At 43.0% G+C, this 17,054-nt stretch overlaps 1 protein-coding gene across 1 annotated transcript; it reads right to left on the minus strand.

Moving 5' to 3' along the window:
- Positions 1 to 75: 75 nt before the first annotated feature.
- Positions 76 to 15,651, minus strand: LOC109901999 (probable C-mannosyltransferase DPY19L1). Its single transcript, XM_031786813.1, has 22 exons — positions 15,232 to 15,651; positions 14,904 to 14,928; positions 14,668 to 14,755; positions 14,341 to 14,478; positions 14,124 to 14,244; positions 12,747 to 12,840; positions 12,547 to 12,604; positions 11,984 to 12,075; positions 9,678 to 9,777; positions 9,035 to 9,112; positions 7,159 to 7,245; positions 6,982 to 7,041; positions 6,636 to 6,716; positions 6,349 to 6,450; positions 5,909 to 5,980; positions 4,906 to 4,985; positions 4,723 to 4,747; positions 4,266 to 4,385; positions 2,638 to 2,812; positions 2,308 to 2,407; positions 2,090 to 2,215; positions 76 to 1,796 (listed from the first exon to the last, which is right to left on the minus strand). The coding sequence occupies exons 1-22, from the start codon at positions 15,473 to 15,475 to the stop codon at positions 1,625 to 1,627; spliced, it is 2,238 nt and encodes a 745-aa protein (XP_031642673.1). The 5' UTR covers positions 15,476 to 15,651; the 3' UTR covers positions 76 to 1,624.
- Positions 15,652 to 17,054: the final 1,403 nt, after the last annotated feature.

Here is a 17,054-nt window from a genome sequence, read left to right on the forward strand (position 1 = left end):
ATCCAATTCTCTCAAATGATCAACCAGCAAAAACTCACATTGGTTTCACTGTTAATCAAAAACAAGAGAAAGAAAGATGCTGATAAACATTTTATTTTCAAAATACAGATGAAATCAACAAGCATTAGACAAAGCTAGGCCTGTCACAAGAAATGTTGATGTCAAAATATTTCAAATTGTGTGGTCACCGCTCCACCACTAAAAACAGGCATTTTGCTTTCAAGATCACTTCAGTACCTTACTGTATATCTTGGACATAACCAAAAATAAACTTAGCATAAAACACTTGCTGTGCTATTCATGAACAGTCACAGAAAGAGCAGAATACATTGAAATAAACTTCTTGCATTTAATTGAAAAAGCTGCTTGAAACTATTACAATTGATGAATGTTGTATAATATGTAGAAACCTTCAAGTCTGAGTAACGAACAGCTTATTGCTAAAATGCCTCACCTGTATTGGTGAGATGATTTGTACCCAACAATACTGTAGCTTTTACACTGGAATGATTACACTGGGGTTGTTTTAAGTAACTTCAAAGCCACACTGGTAAAAAGGCAGAATGAGTCACAGGGATAATGAGAACGACACGAGCTCTCTCCTGTTTGACCCTTGACCTCAGAGTGGCAAAGGGACTTTCACAGTCACGACTCAGAGCTGCATGAACAAAAGGGGAAAGTGGTTTTAAGTGAGTAGAGCACACCAGTGCAAAGTGGAGTCCAGAGTGGCGTAGTCTTTCACAGCTATATCCCCAAAATAAAATGGGGAAGTAACCGCAAGCGCATTACAACTCAAATCATTAAACAAAATGTTTTTTTTTTGTCATAATACATTGTTGAATTCAATTATGTTGCTGTTGTGACATGTGCAAAGGCCACTGAGGTGCAAAAAAAAGGCTACAAATTAATGACTTCCTGTGGTGGAGTACAAAGCAATGATGCTAAATTGGCATGACTTTAACAACTCCAAAAATATGCCTAAAAGTGTTTTCTGTATGTCAATACAGGGTCCTAAACCACTGATATGGTGGTAGGTCATTACGCTAATGCTTAAAATAATGCACTGCTACAAGTTGCAATGGGTTGTTGGGAAAAATCTGTTTGCAGATGATCATATTCCGCTTCTCTTAAAAAGGACATTTCAGGTGTGCTACATTAAGCTCACACTTGCAGCTGTAACACTAGTAGTTATACTAACTACACTTTGCTTTGGCAAATAACAAAATTATTACACACATCAGTGAATCAAAAAAATTACACTAAATAATGACAATTCTTAATATGCAAAAAAGGGCATAAAAGTACAAAAACTAAATATGCCTGACATCCAAAATGTACTAATACACACAAAAATAAAATGCATTTCTATCTTTAAGAACAACTTTTAGTATAAGCTCGCATAAAATTAAATGAAATGCTTACACAACACAAGTGGGGACTCTTATCTAGCCCATCACGTCAGTCCACTGCTCTAACAGAGCCTCAAAAACGGAGACGTAAAACGCAGCTGTGGCAGTGGTACCTCCAAAGGAGACAGACCAACAGGAAAGGGAACTATATAAAAACACGCACCAGGTCGGTGGAAATACTAGAAGGTAGCACCAAAAACAGGCCGACCCTGCTGTTATCTGAGCTCTTTAGTTGCTTTGGGAACTTTTAGAACTTTGTAAACGTTGTTGTGAAAAACGGTGGCAAAGTGGGGCCTGGAGTCCCTGGACATGAGCGTACAGAGGGGGACTTTCCCAGCGTTCTGAGGGTCCTCCACATCCCAGATCTCAGGCATACTGCAGCCAGGCCTGGAGAGCACAGAGAAAGCCAGGAAGGGAGAAAGAGAAAGGGGCAGAGAAAGAGAAAATATTTCAGCAAAGAAACAAACTGAACCAAAACATTATGTGATTAACGGACTGCGAAACAGATGGTTCAAATGGTCACTTGGCAGCAGAATTGGGTTCAGTTCAATTCAGAGTAATTTCTGAGTGAGTTGGGAAAATGCCCTGTACTGACTGGAATGACTTGTTGACAATGTCACAAGAACATATGACAGTGTAAACAGCAGTTGGTTACTGACGGGAAGGCCACCCAGGGTTACCTGGAGCGCCGGGTGCACCACGAGTCCTCCAGGACAAAGTAGTCCACCTCCATCTGCATCAGGTTCCTCTTCACCACCTCGGCAGACTTGCGGCTATACATGGCATACACCAGCTTGGTCCTCTCCCTGAGTGGAACAGACCACAACGTTTAGACAAAGCTGAATTGGTGTTAGGCTAGCACATATCGAGTACAGTAGTATCAATGTTCTGTCCACACCTCAGTCCAGCATCCTCGTAGTGTGGGTGGTTGACGATGGGCCGGCCGGCTGACAGCTTCACACTGGCCATGGTGGGCATGGCTCCAGCAAACACAGAGTCTGCACCACACACACAAAAAACAGTACATCTAAGAGAAGAGTCCACAGAGGCATGGGTCATGATCACTGATCTGAAAGGGACTGGATACCTGAAAGTGAGGTTACCAGCCAATTGCTTTCACCAATCCAACCTAGTCAGATCAGTCAATTCCATAACGAAGGATGCCATTTAGAATGATTTGTTTATCTCGAGCCTCTGGTTTCAGAGGTAGGATGAAGACGTTACTTACTGGGCGGTGTGTTGTCTCGGATCCAGTCCAGTAGCTGCTCCTGGGGTAGGTTGCTGAATTCTCCCATGATGCCCCACTGGGACTGCAGGTTGGCCGCACCCTGCATGGCCATGATGGACAGGATGCCAAACACCATCACGTGGAGCTTGAACTTCTCCCCTATCCAGCCAAACAACTGACACACAGACAGACAACACATGAGCATCAATGAGAACATTGGTCTGTAGTGCGTCTGTGATGGAGGTCTCTAGTGGTAGTGGTGTTGTGATCCATCTTTGGTACGTTATGTACTCTGCGGTATCTGTGTGGTGTCAGTGCTAATTGTGTTGTGGTGTGTTGAGTTGCGATGAGTGGTGTCTTGTCATGTTGAGTCGTGTCATGTTGAGTGGCCTCGTGTCATGTTGAGGCGTGTCATGTTGAGTGGCGTCGTGTCATGTTGAGTGGCGTCGTGTCATGTTGAGTGGCGTCGTGTCATGTTGAGTGGCGTCGTGTCATGTTGAGTGGCGTCGTGTCATGTTGAGTGGCGTCGTGTCATGTTGAGTGGCGTCGTGTCATGTTGAGTGACGTCGTGTCATGTTGAGTGACGTCGTGTCATGTTGAGTCGTGTCGTGTTGAGTGACGTCGTGTCATGTTGAGTCGTGTCGTGTTGAGTGACGTCGTGTCATGTTGAGTCGTGTCGTGTTGAGTGGCGTCGTGTCGTGTTGAGTGGCGTCGTGTCGTGTTGAGTGGCGTCGTGTCGTGTTGAGTGGCGTCGTGTCGTGTCATGTTGAGTGGCGTCGTGTCGTGTCATGTTGAGTGGCGTCGTGTCATGTTGAGTGGCTTCGTGTCGTGTCATGTTGAGTGGCGTCGTGTCATGTCATGTTGAGTGGCGTCGTGTCGTGTCATGTTGAGTGGCGTCGTGTCGTGTCATGTTGAGTGGCGTCGTGTCGTGTCATGTTGAGTGGCGTCGTGTCGTGTCATGTTGAGTGGCGTCGTGTCGTGTCATGTTGAGTGGCGTCGTGTCATGTTGAGTGGCATCGTGTCGTGTCGAGTGGCATCATGTCGTGTCATGTTGAGTGGCGCCATGTCGTGTTGAGTGGCGTCGTGTCATGTCATGTTGAGTGGCGTCGTGTCATGTCATGTTGAGTGGCGTCGTGTCGTGTCATGTTGAGTGGCGTCGTGTCATGTTGAGTGGCATCATGTCGTGTCGAGTGGCATCATGTCGTGTCATGTTGAGTGGCGCCATGTCATGTTGAGTGGCATCGTGTCGTGTCATGTTGAGTGGCGTCGTGTCGTGTCATGTTGAGTGGCGTCGTGTCGTGTCATGTTGAGTGGCGTCGTGTCGTGTCATGTTGAGTGGCGTCGTGTCGTGTCATGTTGAGTGGCGTCGTGTCGTGTCATGTTGAGTGGCGTCGTGTCGTGTCATGTTGAGTCGTGTCGTGTCATGTTGAGTGGCGTCGTGTCGTGTTGAGTGGCGTCGTGTCGTGTCATGTTGAGTGGCGTCGTGTCGTGTCATGTTGAGTGGCGTCGTGTCGTGTTGAGTGGCATCATGTCGTGTCATGTTGAGTGGCGCCATGTCGTGTTGAGTGGTGTCATGTCATGTTGAGTGGCGTCGTGTCGTGTCATGTTGAATGGCGTCGGGGACTGACCTGTTTGGAGCAGATCAAGGAGGCCATGATGCACATGTGGGGCGTGAGGAAGAGCTTGAGACGCATGATGAGCATCGCCAGCACTACAAACGCTATCAACTGTAGGCTATGGTACACCAGCTGACACCATGACAGAGAGAGAGAGCCCAGGTAGAGAATGAGGGTTGAAGGGCACAGGGAGAGAACAAGATTGGGGGAGGGATGGTTGGAAGTAGTGAGAGAAATAAATGGTTAGAGCTAGAACTGGTGATAAAGCGAGCAATTTAACTGGCAGGAAAAAATTGCCTCTGTATGCAGGTTATGAAAATCACTTAGACGATCATTACTATTGTAGCTGAAGCAGATGAACATTACCACATTTAAGGAAAAAAAAGAAGGCTTGAATCATATGGCGTGAGGAGACTCGGGCACGGTGTATACAGCAGTAACATTCAGGGAAATCAGGATGCTTGCTTACCTCTCCTTTTGCCAACAATTCTGGGCTGTGAAAAATGTGGGAAAAAAAGTTACGAGTTGTCAAAATGTCAAGTTGTGTTGTCTTTATAAGAATGAATGGGCAAAATGCACATGGAAGTTTGCCTTTACTTGTGCTGTTAAGAGGGTGAGTTTTACAACAGAGGACAGAGGGAAATATACTCACTGTTCATCGTCGTCATCGTCTTCAGGTTTGACAGAATACTTCTCTCCTTCCCTCAGGAACCTCACAACATCCTGGATGGTCTGTACAGAGTAGGAGAAGGGACAAACAGTGTCACAAAAAAAGAAAAAAAGAAAGACAAACCTTAGAAGGGATATAACGTTGACCAGGATGATTCCGCCTTCTATTATATGTATATTATATACAGTGAGCATATTCACAGCAAATAATTAACCATTATCATTTCTACCAGTATCACTATTTAGAAGCCCTCCATTTCTTCACTAGCAAAGCAAGTCAAGCAGAATCAAAATGGCACGTTATTTTTTATTACCCCTTTATCTCCCCAATTTCTTGATATCTAAATTGGTAGTTAGTCTTGTAGTCTCGGGAGAAGTGAAGGTCGAGAGCCACGTGTCCTCCGAAACACAACCCTGCCAAGCCGCACTGCTTCGCATAACCCAGAAGCCAGCCACACCAATGTGTTGGAGGAAATTCCGTACAACTGGCGACCATGTCAGCGTGCATGCATCCGGCCCGCAACAAGGAGTCGCTAGAGCGCGATAAGACAAGGACATCCGGCTGGCCAAACCCTCCCCTAACCGGATGTCACTAGGACAATAGTGCGTCGCCTCATGGGACTCCCGGTTGCTGCCGGCTGCGACATAGCCCGGGATCAAACCCGGATCTGAAGTGACGCCTCAAGCACTGTAGTGCCTTTGACCGCTGTGCCACTCGGGAGGCCCGCACTTGGCTTATTAATTCTGCATTTGACACACAATTAGATCAAAGTGACACATTTGGACACGCTCGAGGAGATTCTTGAATATTTTTGGAACATAATTATCTTGCCATTTCTCAAGCCTGCCTCAAATATGACAAATTGAGTTCAACAGGCATGTCAAAAGCAGAACGGGAGAAATGACATTTCAAGGATGCCTGCCTTGTTCTCTAACAGTGGATTGTGTGGAGTGCCTGGTGTATGGCACACAAATGAAGTCTTTACCCGTCCTGCTATGACAGCAACCACCAGCATGTTGATGGGAAGCAGCAGTGTCTTGATGTAGCGCAGTGGGGTCTGAGAAGAGCAATGTTATACACGTCAGATCGACTGGAGAAAAACATTGATTTCTGACACATACCACACACGACCTTTACAAAATGAGCTGCCAAATGGGACGGCAGGTAGCCTAGTGGTTACAGCGTTGGACTAGTAACCGAAAGGTTTCAAGATTGAATCCCCGAGCTGACAAGGTAAAAAAATATGTTGTTCTGTCCCTGAACAAGGCAGTTAAACCACTGTTCCTAGAACGTCATTGAAAATAAGAATTTAACTAAGAACTTTCCTAGTTAAATAAATGTAAAATAAAATAAATACTATGAAAGGATGCCTTCTAACACTAGTGCCATGTTGCTATGCCAAATACGGACAAGTGTCTTTCATACCTCAATTTCCATGAAGTCAAACTCAGCAGCACAGGTATACATCATGGTGTCAAAGTCCTTGTAGCTGGTAAACTTGGACTTTATTAAGCTACTGATGTGAGCCTGGGAGAGAAATTGTTGTAAAAGTAGATGCAACTTCAAATACAGTTAGCATATTCCTATTTACTTTAATTACTATCATACTTTTGAGTGATGGCTTGTTTCAAAATGCAGTGATTCTGCCAGAAAAGGCACCAAATTGTAAGGCATTTTGTTTCAAATGCACAGGGCTATTTTCAAAGACTTACATCATCAGAGGCTCCAAAGACAGCAGACAGCATGAACTTGAGAATGACCGTGGAGACAACACATACCAGGCCCTGCATGACCTGAGAGCAGACAGACAAGTCAACCAGGAGACAGACAGACACAGTCTTCTTTTACTAACATTGTGGACACACACAATTGATTCCCATTCAAAATCATATTTTCCCTAACCTAACCTTAACACTAATTCTAACCCCTCTAGAAATATACTTTTTGTCCTCGTGGGGACCGGCAAAATGTCCCCAGTTTTTGATCGTTTACTCTACTTTTTGGGACTTCTGGTCCCCACAAGTATAGTAAACATGTCCACACACACACACCTCTTACCCATGTGATGAGGCCAGGTTTGAAGGCTTCTGCAAATTTGTCCCGCAGGGCAATTATTCCCTGCAACCAGGAAGGAACTGATTTCAACACCATACCATTTTCAACATCACACCATGCTTAACATAAAAGACATCCTCTACACATTGAAAGCATGAGGAGAGTGCTAGTCCAGCTCACCCAAATGGAGACCAGCGAGGAGGCGTAGAATGATGTCAGCAGCATGGAGTTTCCAAACATCAGAACAAAGCACACGGCAAGTGTTATCTGGAGATCGAGTGGGGTGGAAAGAATTTAGTGACATATTCCGAGTCGATATTCACATAATAATAAGGAATTCCCCTTGACCACGCCTACAAATTGTGGAAAACAAACATTCTTTCCCATTGACCTCAAGTGTAAGAGTGTAAACTTCATCATAGGTTTGTTAAACAGAAAAAGAAATGCAGAAAACCTGCTGTGTTGTTCAATGTACATGTAACCAGGTCAAAAATCCCAGCGGTTCACAATGCATCCACATAGGGAAATAGAGCATGCGAGAAGAGTCCTATGGCTTCAGGCTATTCAGTGTAGGACAGTGGGAAATATGGCGACCCAGTGTCCAAGTAAGCATGTGCCTTATATACACTGGAATATTTCAATCATTTTACATCATTAGCTACAGTATGTGTGTGGAAAACATTATCACATTCAAAGACATTTAACTTGTTTTAGTAGAGTCCGTTTGTAACGCCACTAACCCTATTGGAAAACGTGAAGCCTTCAGTCACAGTCTTAATGCTACTACTTGTAGCTGTATAATCCGTTATAGTCCGTTTTTTGTGTTGTTGGTCTTGGCAGCTTAATGTTCTGGTCAGTAGCACTCACGTGGCTGTTAGCACCCTCATGAAAACAGCCATGAGGCAACTCTACAATATGTTTCTTTAAGTAGTGAGAGCGCTCGGGAGCAGGCAATTTTGATAAGTTATCTTTAGACATGTTGTACTTTTTTAAATGTAGTTTTGTAATTGACTAAAGCAGGTTGACAACAAGGAAATTGCATTTGAAAAAGGTTACGTTTCAGCTGTGAGCCAATGGGGTAACCTAGGCAACCACCGGTTGTTTTCCCCCACAGGTGGGCAGGGCTGCAACATTCAATCTAATACCGACTGGGACTATCAAAAGAGTTGTGTGTGAAAGTTTTTTTTTTTTCCTGTTGTCATGGCACATTGACACGCACACCAAACTTGTTACAGCCGAAGTGGGCTTAAAAATGCTGTAAGTCGTCGAGGACACAAGCCTGTGTGTCCCCCAGTTTTCTTCACGCTGCCACTTCTTGCCAGGCGGATAAATTATTCACCGCCATATGTCCCTGCATACCACTGCTGACTTGCTTCTGAAGCTAAGCAGGATTGGTCCTGGTCAGTCCCTGGATGGGAGACCAGATGCTGCTGGAAGTGGTGTTGGAGGGCCAGTAGGAGGCACTCTTTCCTCTGGTCTAAAAAAATATCCCAATGCCCCAGGGCAGTGATTGCTCAGTGTAGGGTGCAGTCTTTCGGATGGGACGTTAAACGGGTGTCCTGACTCTCTGAGGTCATTAAAGATCCTATGGCACTTATCGTAAGAGGAGGGGTGTTAACCCCGGTGTCCTGGCTAAATTCCCAATCTGGCCCTTAAACCATCACGGTCACCTAATAATCCCCAGTTTACAATTGGCTCATTCATCCCCCTCCTCTCCCCTGTAACTATTCCCCAGGTCGTTGCTGCAAATGAGAACGTGTTCTCAGTCAACTTACCTGGTAAAATAACGGATAAATAAATACAAAATAGACACAAATTTCCAGCATCATCTTAATACAAAGGGCCTCTTCTCTTATCTCCCCAGCTCCTTACGCTACCCACACTAACAGCCTGTGTTGCTTAGAGGATTAGGAGAACTGGAATTGTGATGGAGAGGAGTAATATAGCTACGGACCAAAACGCACACACGAACACACTCCTTGGCAGAACGCACAGCCCTGTTTTACGATGCACGCCCACAAGTACAGGTTAGTTAGGAACCAGAAAATACATTTACCATGTGTGTCACTAGGAGGGACTGCATTTTGGTGGGGCTGATGTATCCCAGGATGTACGAGGCAAAGAGCGAGGCCACCTGAAACAAGTAGTCACGTGTAAACAAGCAATAAGTAGTGTATACAACAACCTTGAAATGATTGCAATAAAGGGTGCATGCTTATTTTCGAGCACAACACATTGATGTTATAAGTACTTAGATTACAGTTTGTGGTAAAATCCCCATATATAATGCTCTAATTAGCTAGCAGAGGGACACTTGCTATAATAATCTAGCCAGACTGATAGCAAAGCTGTTGCTAAGCAAAGATGCCAGCAGATCTTGTTTGTGTGAGACTAACCTTCAACACTTTTGTCTGCCTCCCCACCTCCTCCAGTCTTTTTCTCCATCTGTCTCACACCCTCCCTCCATTTTCACTGTCTGTTGCTCTTTTTTTGTTATCCTCTTCTCCATCTCTTACAATGTCCCTTTACCAGTTTACTCTTCTCCCTTTCTCTCAATCTCTCACAGCCTCCCTTCTTCACTCTATCACCATCTCTTCCTCACTCTATCACCATCTCTTCCTCACTCGGTCTTCCTCTTCTCCACTCCTCTCACAGCCTCCACCCTTCTCTATATTTATCTCTCCCTCTTTTTCTCTTACCTGGGTAAGCAGCACAAACTGGGCAAACTGCCAGGGCAGCATGAAGCACAAATTGGAGATGGCCAACGCCCACATGGCCTTTCTGCTGGGGTTGCGTGTCCTTTGGAGAGATAGATGTGGAAAAGGGCAGGAGGCAAGGACATCCATCGACACAGGCATACACTAACACTCCCATTCAGGCTGCCTCTAAATAGAATGTATCAGCCACCAAGCCCTCCACTCACACTGACAGCTTTAGAGAACAAGTTAAAGGGGTCGAATAGCAGAGACTGACTCCAAGTGAATTAGACTGAATACAAAATGTGATCAATGCGGGAACGGAACCAACATCAGGCTTTACAAACCAGATATCTGGACCACAATGAATTGAGATCATAACAATTGCAGAGCTCTCATTATAATCTACATCAGTGGTTCTCCAATGGTTTTGCCTCGGGATCCAAATTGAACTAGGTTGTCTCAGTCGCGAATCAATATTCGCATCGCGATAAAGAATCGCCAAAATCCAATATTGAAAAAAAAAAGGAATGGTATATTGATAGTTAATGTAGCAATTATATGACAAGGAAACAACATTCACAGCCACCTCTTTCATTGTCAATAATTACACTTTGCACATATTCTTGATGAAGAATGTTAATAAAGTCCCCTCACTGGCTTGAGATCACAAAAATCAACCAAGATAGTGCTGCTAATAGCTCTATATTGAAATATTGTGATTTAAGAAAAGGTGTTCAGGGATTAAATTATAAAAACATGTAAGTACATTATCATTTCTACCCACTATCTACCTGGTTTAAGTTCAGACTGGAGTATTTTTTAATACAAAAATAAATACAATTTACTCAGACAGCCGCAAACTATCAAAAACCTTCTACAACCAAAATTTGTTGGAGACGGCCAGCACTAGATGTCGACCGATTAATCAGCACGGCCGATTAATTTGGGCCGATTTCAAGTTTTCATAACAATCGGTAATCTGCATTTTTGGACGCCGATTAATGGCTGATTACATTGTATTCCATGAGGAAACTGCGTGGCAGGCTGACCACCTGTTACGCGAGTGTAGCAAGGAGCCAAGGTAAGTTGCTAGCTAGCATTAAACTTATCTTTTTTTATTTTTTTTAATCAATATTCACATAATCACTAGTTAACTACACATGGTCGATGATATTACTAGGTTAACTAGCTTGTCCTGCTTTGCATATAATCAATGCTGTCCCCGTTAATTTATCATCGAATCACAGCCTACTTCGCCAAACGGGGGATGATTTAACAAATGTGCATTCACGAAAAAAGCACAATCGTTGCAAGAATCTACCTAACCATAAACAATGCCTTTCTTAAAATCAATCTTGCGTTCATTGCACGCTGAGTCAGGGTATATGCAACAGTTTGGGCCGACTGGCTCGTTGCAAACTAATTTGCCAGAATTTTACATAATTATGACATAACATTGAAAGTTGTGCAATGTAACAGCAATATTTAGACTTAGGTTTTCCACCCGTTTGATAAAATACGGAACGGTTCTGTATTTCACTGAAAGAATAAACTTTTTGATTTCGAAATGATAGTTTCCGGATTTGACCATATTAATGACCAAAGGCTCGTATTTCTGTGTTCATTATATTGTAGTCTATGATTTGATATTTGATAGAGCAGTCTGACTGAGTGGTGGTAGATGGCAGCAGGCTCGTAAGCATTCATTCAAACTTTACTGCATTTGCCAGCAGCTCTTAGCAATGCTTAATACATAGCGCTGTTTATGACTTCAAGCCTATCAACTCCTGAGATTAGGCTGGCAAAACTTCAGTGCCTATTAGAACATCCAATATTCAAAAGGTATATGAAATACAAATTGTATAGAGAAATAGTTGACGCGCCATAATTCCTATAATAACTACAACCTAAAACTTCTTAACTGGGAATATTGAACCACCAGCTTATATATGTTCTCATGTTCTGAGCAAGGAACTTAAATGTTAGCTTATTTACATGGCACATATTGCACTTTTACTTTATCAAACACTGTGTTTTTGCATTATTTAAAAGTGTTCATTTAGTGTTGTTGTAATTGTCATTATTCCAAAAATATACACAAATCGGCCGATTAATCGGCATAGACTTTTTTTGGTCCTCCAATAATCGGTATCGGTGTTGAAAATCCGTCGTTAGACCTCTAGCCAGCACCAGTTGAGAATGGCTGCTTTACATTACATATCACTAGCACATGAAGAGGCAGCCAGAGCGTATTGAAAAGAGAAGGAGAGAAAGGAAGGCGAAAGGAAATAGGGATGGTGAGTTACCGGAGGATGTGAGTGAGGAGTAACATCTGCAGGACCAGGAAGGGATAGGAGAAGCTCTCCCTCAGGGGCGGAGTCCACATGACCCGGGTGCTCTGACACAGAAACACACACATACAAACAAACACAATCCTACTTTATTTTGCGACAACACATTGCTGCGTAGAAGGGGATTTTTTCTGTACCGCTACGCAAGCAATGACAACTGCGAAAAACTATTTGTACATAGAAATGCATCCAGTAATCTCATCCAGTACATTTAGTCTTCATCCTACACCCACACTGCACCAATGCTCCTATAATAATGATTTGGATACATTCACACTTCTGCGTTGAAACCAGCACAGACTGAGAAGGTAAAGGAGACAAGTGGGTGGCGACTGGGGAGAGGAGAGTATGATTGAAATGTCAGTATCGATTGGTGTGAATATTACAATAGAGCAACTACTCAGCATGTCTGATACTGACTGAGACGGAGATCCTTTTGATGGCTGCCTGCATTGTATCCATCCCCCATCTCCACCCTCATCAGTCTACCTCCACAGTTCTGTACGGTACACACTCACCTCTCCATGGTTGAAGAAGAAACACAGCACCGTGACCATACCCCCAAGCCGACTGCCACTAGAGAGGGGAAGGGAGGGGGATAATTCAGCCTTTCTTATTTTAGCAGTCTTTGTTAGAACATTAAAGTGACTAAATGACTTTAAAGTCTTAATCTGAGCCCAACTGTTGCAGAATCAAAGGCGGGTAAAGGTTAAGTTACCTGAGGTAGGTCCCGTAGATGAAGAACAGACTCATCATCAGACCATTGAGGAGGAACACAAAGGTCACGTAGAAGTATGCAGGGTCACCCATACCTGACACACACAGACAGAGAGACTATTAGGATTGAGATTGGCAATGGCAAGGACCTCGAATAGCCAAAGACCATAACTTCAAAACACTGATTCTCATGACCAGAGATTCTATTCAAATACTATATGCTATTCTATGGCCATGGCCTGAAGTCCTGGACAGAAATGAAAGTGAGAATATTGTTTGCTTGTTGTATTACTGTACCAAACAAATTAACTTACTTTCAGAAAATGTTAAGTCGACTGATGGAATGGCTCAAAATAAGATGCTTGAAAGCATGATGTAATATTGATTGATACCTGACATGGCTCGCTCATAGTGAAAGACATAGGCTAATGGAAACATTAAAGCCTTCAGTGAGTCGCCTTCTTAATGCTTTCCTGAAGTGGGAGGCTTTCTTTCATTTCACTACCATAGAACTGCTGAGGATAAAGGGCTATTCTGAGTCTGCTCTAATTTGCTGCGCACTCAGCTTGTGGAAACAGGAACAAAAGGCAGGCGGCACTTACATGTACAGCAGCACCTTCAAACTACATATTATGTGAAAGCACACTCTTCACACCTTTAATTAGAAATAAGTGTAACTTGCTCCAGTCTTGACTATATAACACTGAGAAGTACTACGCATATAACATGCTATGAAGTGCTAATGACAAGTTAAGAGAACAGTTCAACAAGTAGAAAAGGGGAACAACCTCCCCCTTACAAAACACCTTCCCCTTATTCATAGATTTCATTGAAGTTGGCCCAGATACATGTGAAATGTGTTGTGTGAAATTTTAAAAAACCAAAGCTTTCCCTTTGTGCAGCAGCTCAATTAAAATGCAACGAAAGCAAGAAATAGCCTCACAGATTGCAATTATTCATAAGCTAAGCAACTGCATGGCATTCCTTTGGGAGACACAGATCTCTATTTTCCTGAAATGAACTGGTATTCAGTCTAACTTACACATTTGGAAATCCACAATTCAGAAAAATAACATTGATCCAGTGCAGTGGAATATAGATATGTTGAAATTAAAATCAAACAGATTGGCTTTGTGTCTTCAAGCAGTTCTCTCTCTATAGAGTGGAACACTGGTGTTATGCCAACTTTCAATTTCATATGCAGCAATAATGAGGTTTTTACAACTAATATTTCAGATGAACCACTGCAGCTGGGTGGCACAGGAATAACGCTCATTTTCTTTATGATTTCCCATATAGCTGGTTTGATTGCATCCGGCCTAGAGAGTTGTGTGTGTGTGTGTGTGTGTGTTCAGGTCAAACAAGACAGCATTGGTACCTTCACAGCCGTCCACTGCAGCCATACCCTCTCCTCTATTGATGGACCAACACATCTTGGTGGGGAGTCCAAAGAATTCCATTATATCTGTGTAGATTCTGTACCAGCTGGCCAGGACCACCTAGAGAGCAGTGGAGGAAGGATTTCAGCATGAAGACCCTCAACAAAGTCTGTTGTCCAATCAAATGCCAAGGATGTCCATTTCCACAAATGTTACCTCTGGATAGAGATTGAACCTCTTCAGTGTGTTTATAACCAGTGGGTACTCTGTAAGCCGATCGTTCATGACCAGATAAAGGCCGTTGAGAAAGGTTGGGGCCTCAATGATGGTCTTGAAGTAGGAGTAGTATAAGCCCTAGAACAGGATCATATAACAATTTGATTAAATTCTCACACAAAAGCCCTTATCAGGTATTGGCTCATGGCCTGCTACAGAAACAAGGCTCTAAGATGTTGCAAGGCACAGTATCACACACACATAGAATAGGTCATCATTATTTCATTCGTTTCTTCTTCTGTCATCTTTCAACAACACAAGACTTACCATTTCTGTCCGAAATGCCATTTCCTTTTCCAGCCCTGACAGATGTGAGAAGTGCCTGTCATTTTCAAAGAGGCGTGAGAGATGGTACCTACAGAAACAACAAATAGGCTTTAGGATATCTAGCTAACGTTACTTATCTACAATCAATGTACACAGGAAACATTCAAGACTTGGAAGTGCATGTCAATGACCTGAAACGTTGTTAGACTGAGGTTAACGTTAGTTACTTAACTTACCAATGTAAATACCCAGCCAGAGCAGCTATGAAGGAAAAAAAAGAGAACCGTTAAGAAAGTTGTGGGGTTAAATCATTGTTCTAATATTAGTTAGCCAGCTAGTTAATAATATAATTACCGTTAGCTAACTACAGTAACGTTAAATTGGCTATCATCATTTGCTAGCCACCAATGACCGTGGCACAGCCTAACAACCTCAGTAACGTTAGCTGTCGTCGTATGCTGTTTGAGCTAGCGCTAGCTAACGTAAGTTAACTAGCTACGTTAGCAACATCGTTACAGTACTGGTAGCTAGCTAAGTACTGTATATGTGTTGTGTGACACTTACCAAGAACCAGAGTAATTCCGAGTTTCACAAAAGCTGACGGAGTAAGGCCAAGCTTACTTCTGATTAATGAAAACCCAGGAAATAGTCCATTCTTATTGTGAAGCAAGCTGTTGAAAGGGGTGCCCTTTCCTGCTCGTCTACTTTTCCCGGTGGTTGGCGATACAAACGGACTCCTGTCTCTGTCGTCGACGTTGGGCTGCGGCGGTTGATCCTTCACGTTTTGTTTTCTAGTTTTTACGACCATGTTTTCATAATCGTAAATCTCCGCCTGTGAAATACGTTTTGTAGAAGCAACTGGATGGGTATCTTCTATCCACCGCTCTATCCGCACATTTTGCTAGCTACCTGAGTGATGATGTGTTCACTGCACAAATCTTTGAAATGTTCGCCCCCAACTGGAGTTAATACAGACTGCATGCGTTAGTAGCCATGGTAACACACATACATGTGTGTCAGTTGGTAGCTAGAACGCTTCAGTTCAAAATGTTGTTTTTCTAACGTAAATATAATCCTAATGCGACAGTGGCACAGCAGAATCTCCCCTGTCTGTCTCTGTCTCTCTCGCTGTCTGTCTCTCTCTGTCAATTTCAATTCAATTTAAGGGCTTTACTGGCATGGGAAACATATGTTAACATTTCCAAAGTCTTTGAGGATCTGTGTAATTTCCCTCAGATCTGTGTAATCTCTATTATGGTCATACATTTGGGAGGAGGTTAGGAAGTGCTGCTTAGTTTCCACCTCATTTTGTGGGCAGTGTGCACATATCCTGTCTTCTCTTGAGAGCCAGGTCTGCCTGCAGTGGCCTTTCTCAGTAGCAAGGCTATGCTCACAGAGTCTGTACCTAGTCAAAGCTTTCCTTACATTTGGGTCAGTCACAGTGGTCAGGTATTCTGCCGCTGTGTACTCTCTGTTTAGGGCCAAATAGCATTCTAGTTTGCGCCGTTTTTTTGTGTTAATTCTTTCCAATGTGTCAAGAAACTATCTTTTTGTTTTCTCATGATTTTGTTGAGTCTAATTGTGTTGCTGTTCTGGGGCTCTGTGGGGGTCTGTTTGTGTTTGTGAACAGAGCCCCAGGATATTTCCCTGTAAATTATGAATGTAAAGCATAGGTTTATATTTGCATTACTCATGCTGCTACATTTTCCAGAAATTGACAAACTACAGCAATGGCATCCCTTCACCAGCAGACAATGCTTGCTGGTTTACACTTGTCTTGGTTTTAACCACTAGGTGTCCCTACAGTTTCAGGTATGAATTGAGAACGGTCAGGTTTGCCACTGAACCAGCCAAAATGTCATTCCATTTACTACACATGTACTGTCTGACCTGATAATGTATTCCTAATGGCCTCTGTATCTCACAAAAGTAGCTGACTACAAAACTATATACACTACTACTTTATGAGAGTTTATTGGACACATGTAGTATTAAGTCATTTGTGCTACTTTTGTGTTACCTTTTTGTTATCGCTCTTTGTAGTTTTTTTATTTGAATACATTTCATGTAGTGATCACAATGGTTCAATTATATTTCATTATAAGTCTTCAGATTAATCTTGGACTGATCAAGATGTCTTCCTATAGATACAAAATATTCTTGGTTGAAGGTTATCAGATAAAATAACTGACCAATAATGTGAATAACTATATTTGCTGTCATACCAGAGATGCCACCTTTATGCCAGGTGACCAGATTAACTGTGTATCTTTAGAGCCTCTCTGTGGCCGCGGCAACCCTCGAGGACAGAGGCATGGTTACCAAAGCTGCAGTGGAGTGGAGTAAGGGTGGCTGGTCACACAGACAGGAACATCAGGAAAGATGAT

This window comes from Oncorhynchus kisutch, linkage group LG13 (assembly GCF_002021735.2).
Source record: "Oncorhynchus kisutch isolate 150728-3 linkage group LG13, Okis_V2, whole genome shotgun sequence".
Taxonomy (NCBI): Eukaryota; Metazoa; Chordata; class Actinopteri; order Salmoniformes; family Salmonidae; genus Oncorhynchus; species Oncorhynchus kisutch.

Bases quoted from the DNA above. Each gene is read 5' to 3' on its own strand.
- LOC109901999 (XM_031786813.1), bottom strand. From the start codon at position 15,475: ATGGTCGTAAAAACTAGAAAACAAAACGTGAAGGATCAACCGCCGCAG. The intron at 9,113-9,677 runs GTAAGAGAAAAA...TACTTGTTTCAG, and splicing joins AGTTTGTGCTGCTTACCCAG to GTGGCCTCGCTCTTTGCCTC. The intron at 1,797-2,089 runs GTAACCCTGGGT...TGTGCTCTCCAG, and splicing joins TGGTGCACCCGGCGCTCCAG to GCCTGGCTGCAGTATGCCTG.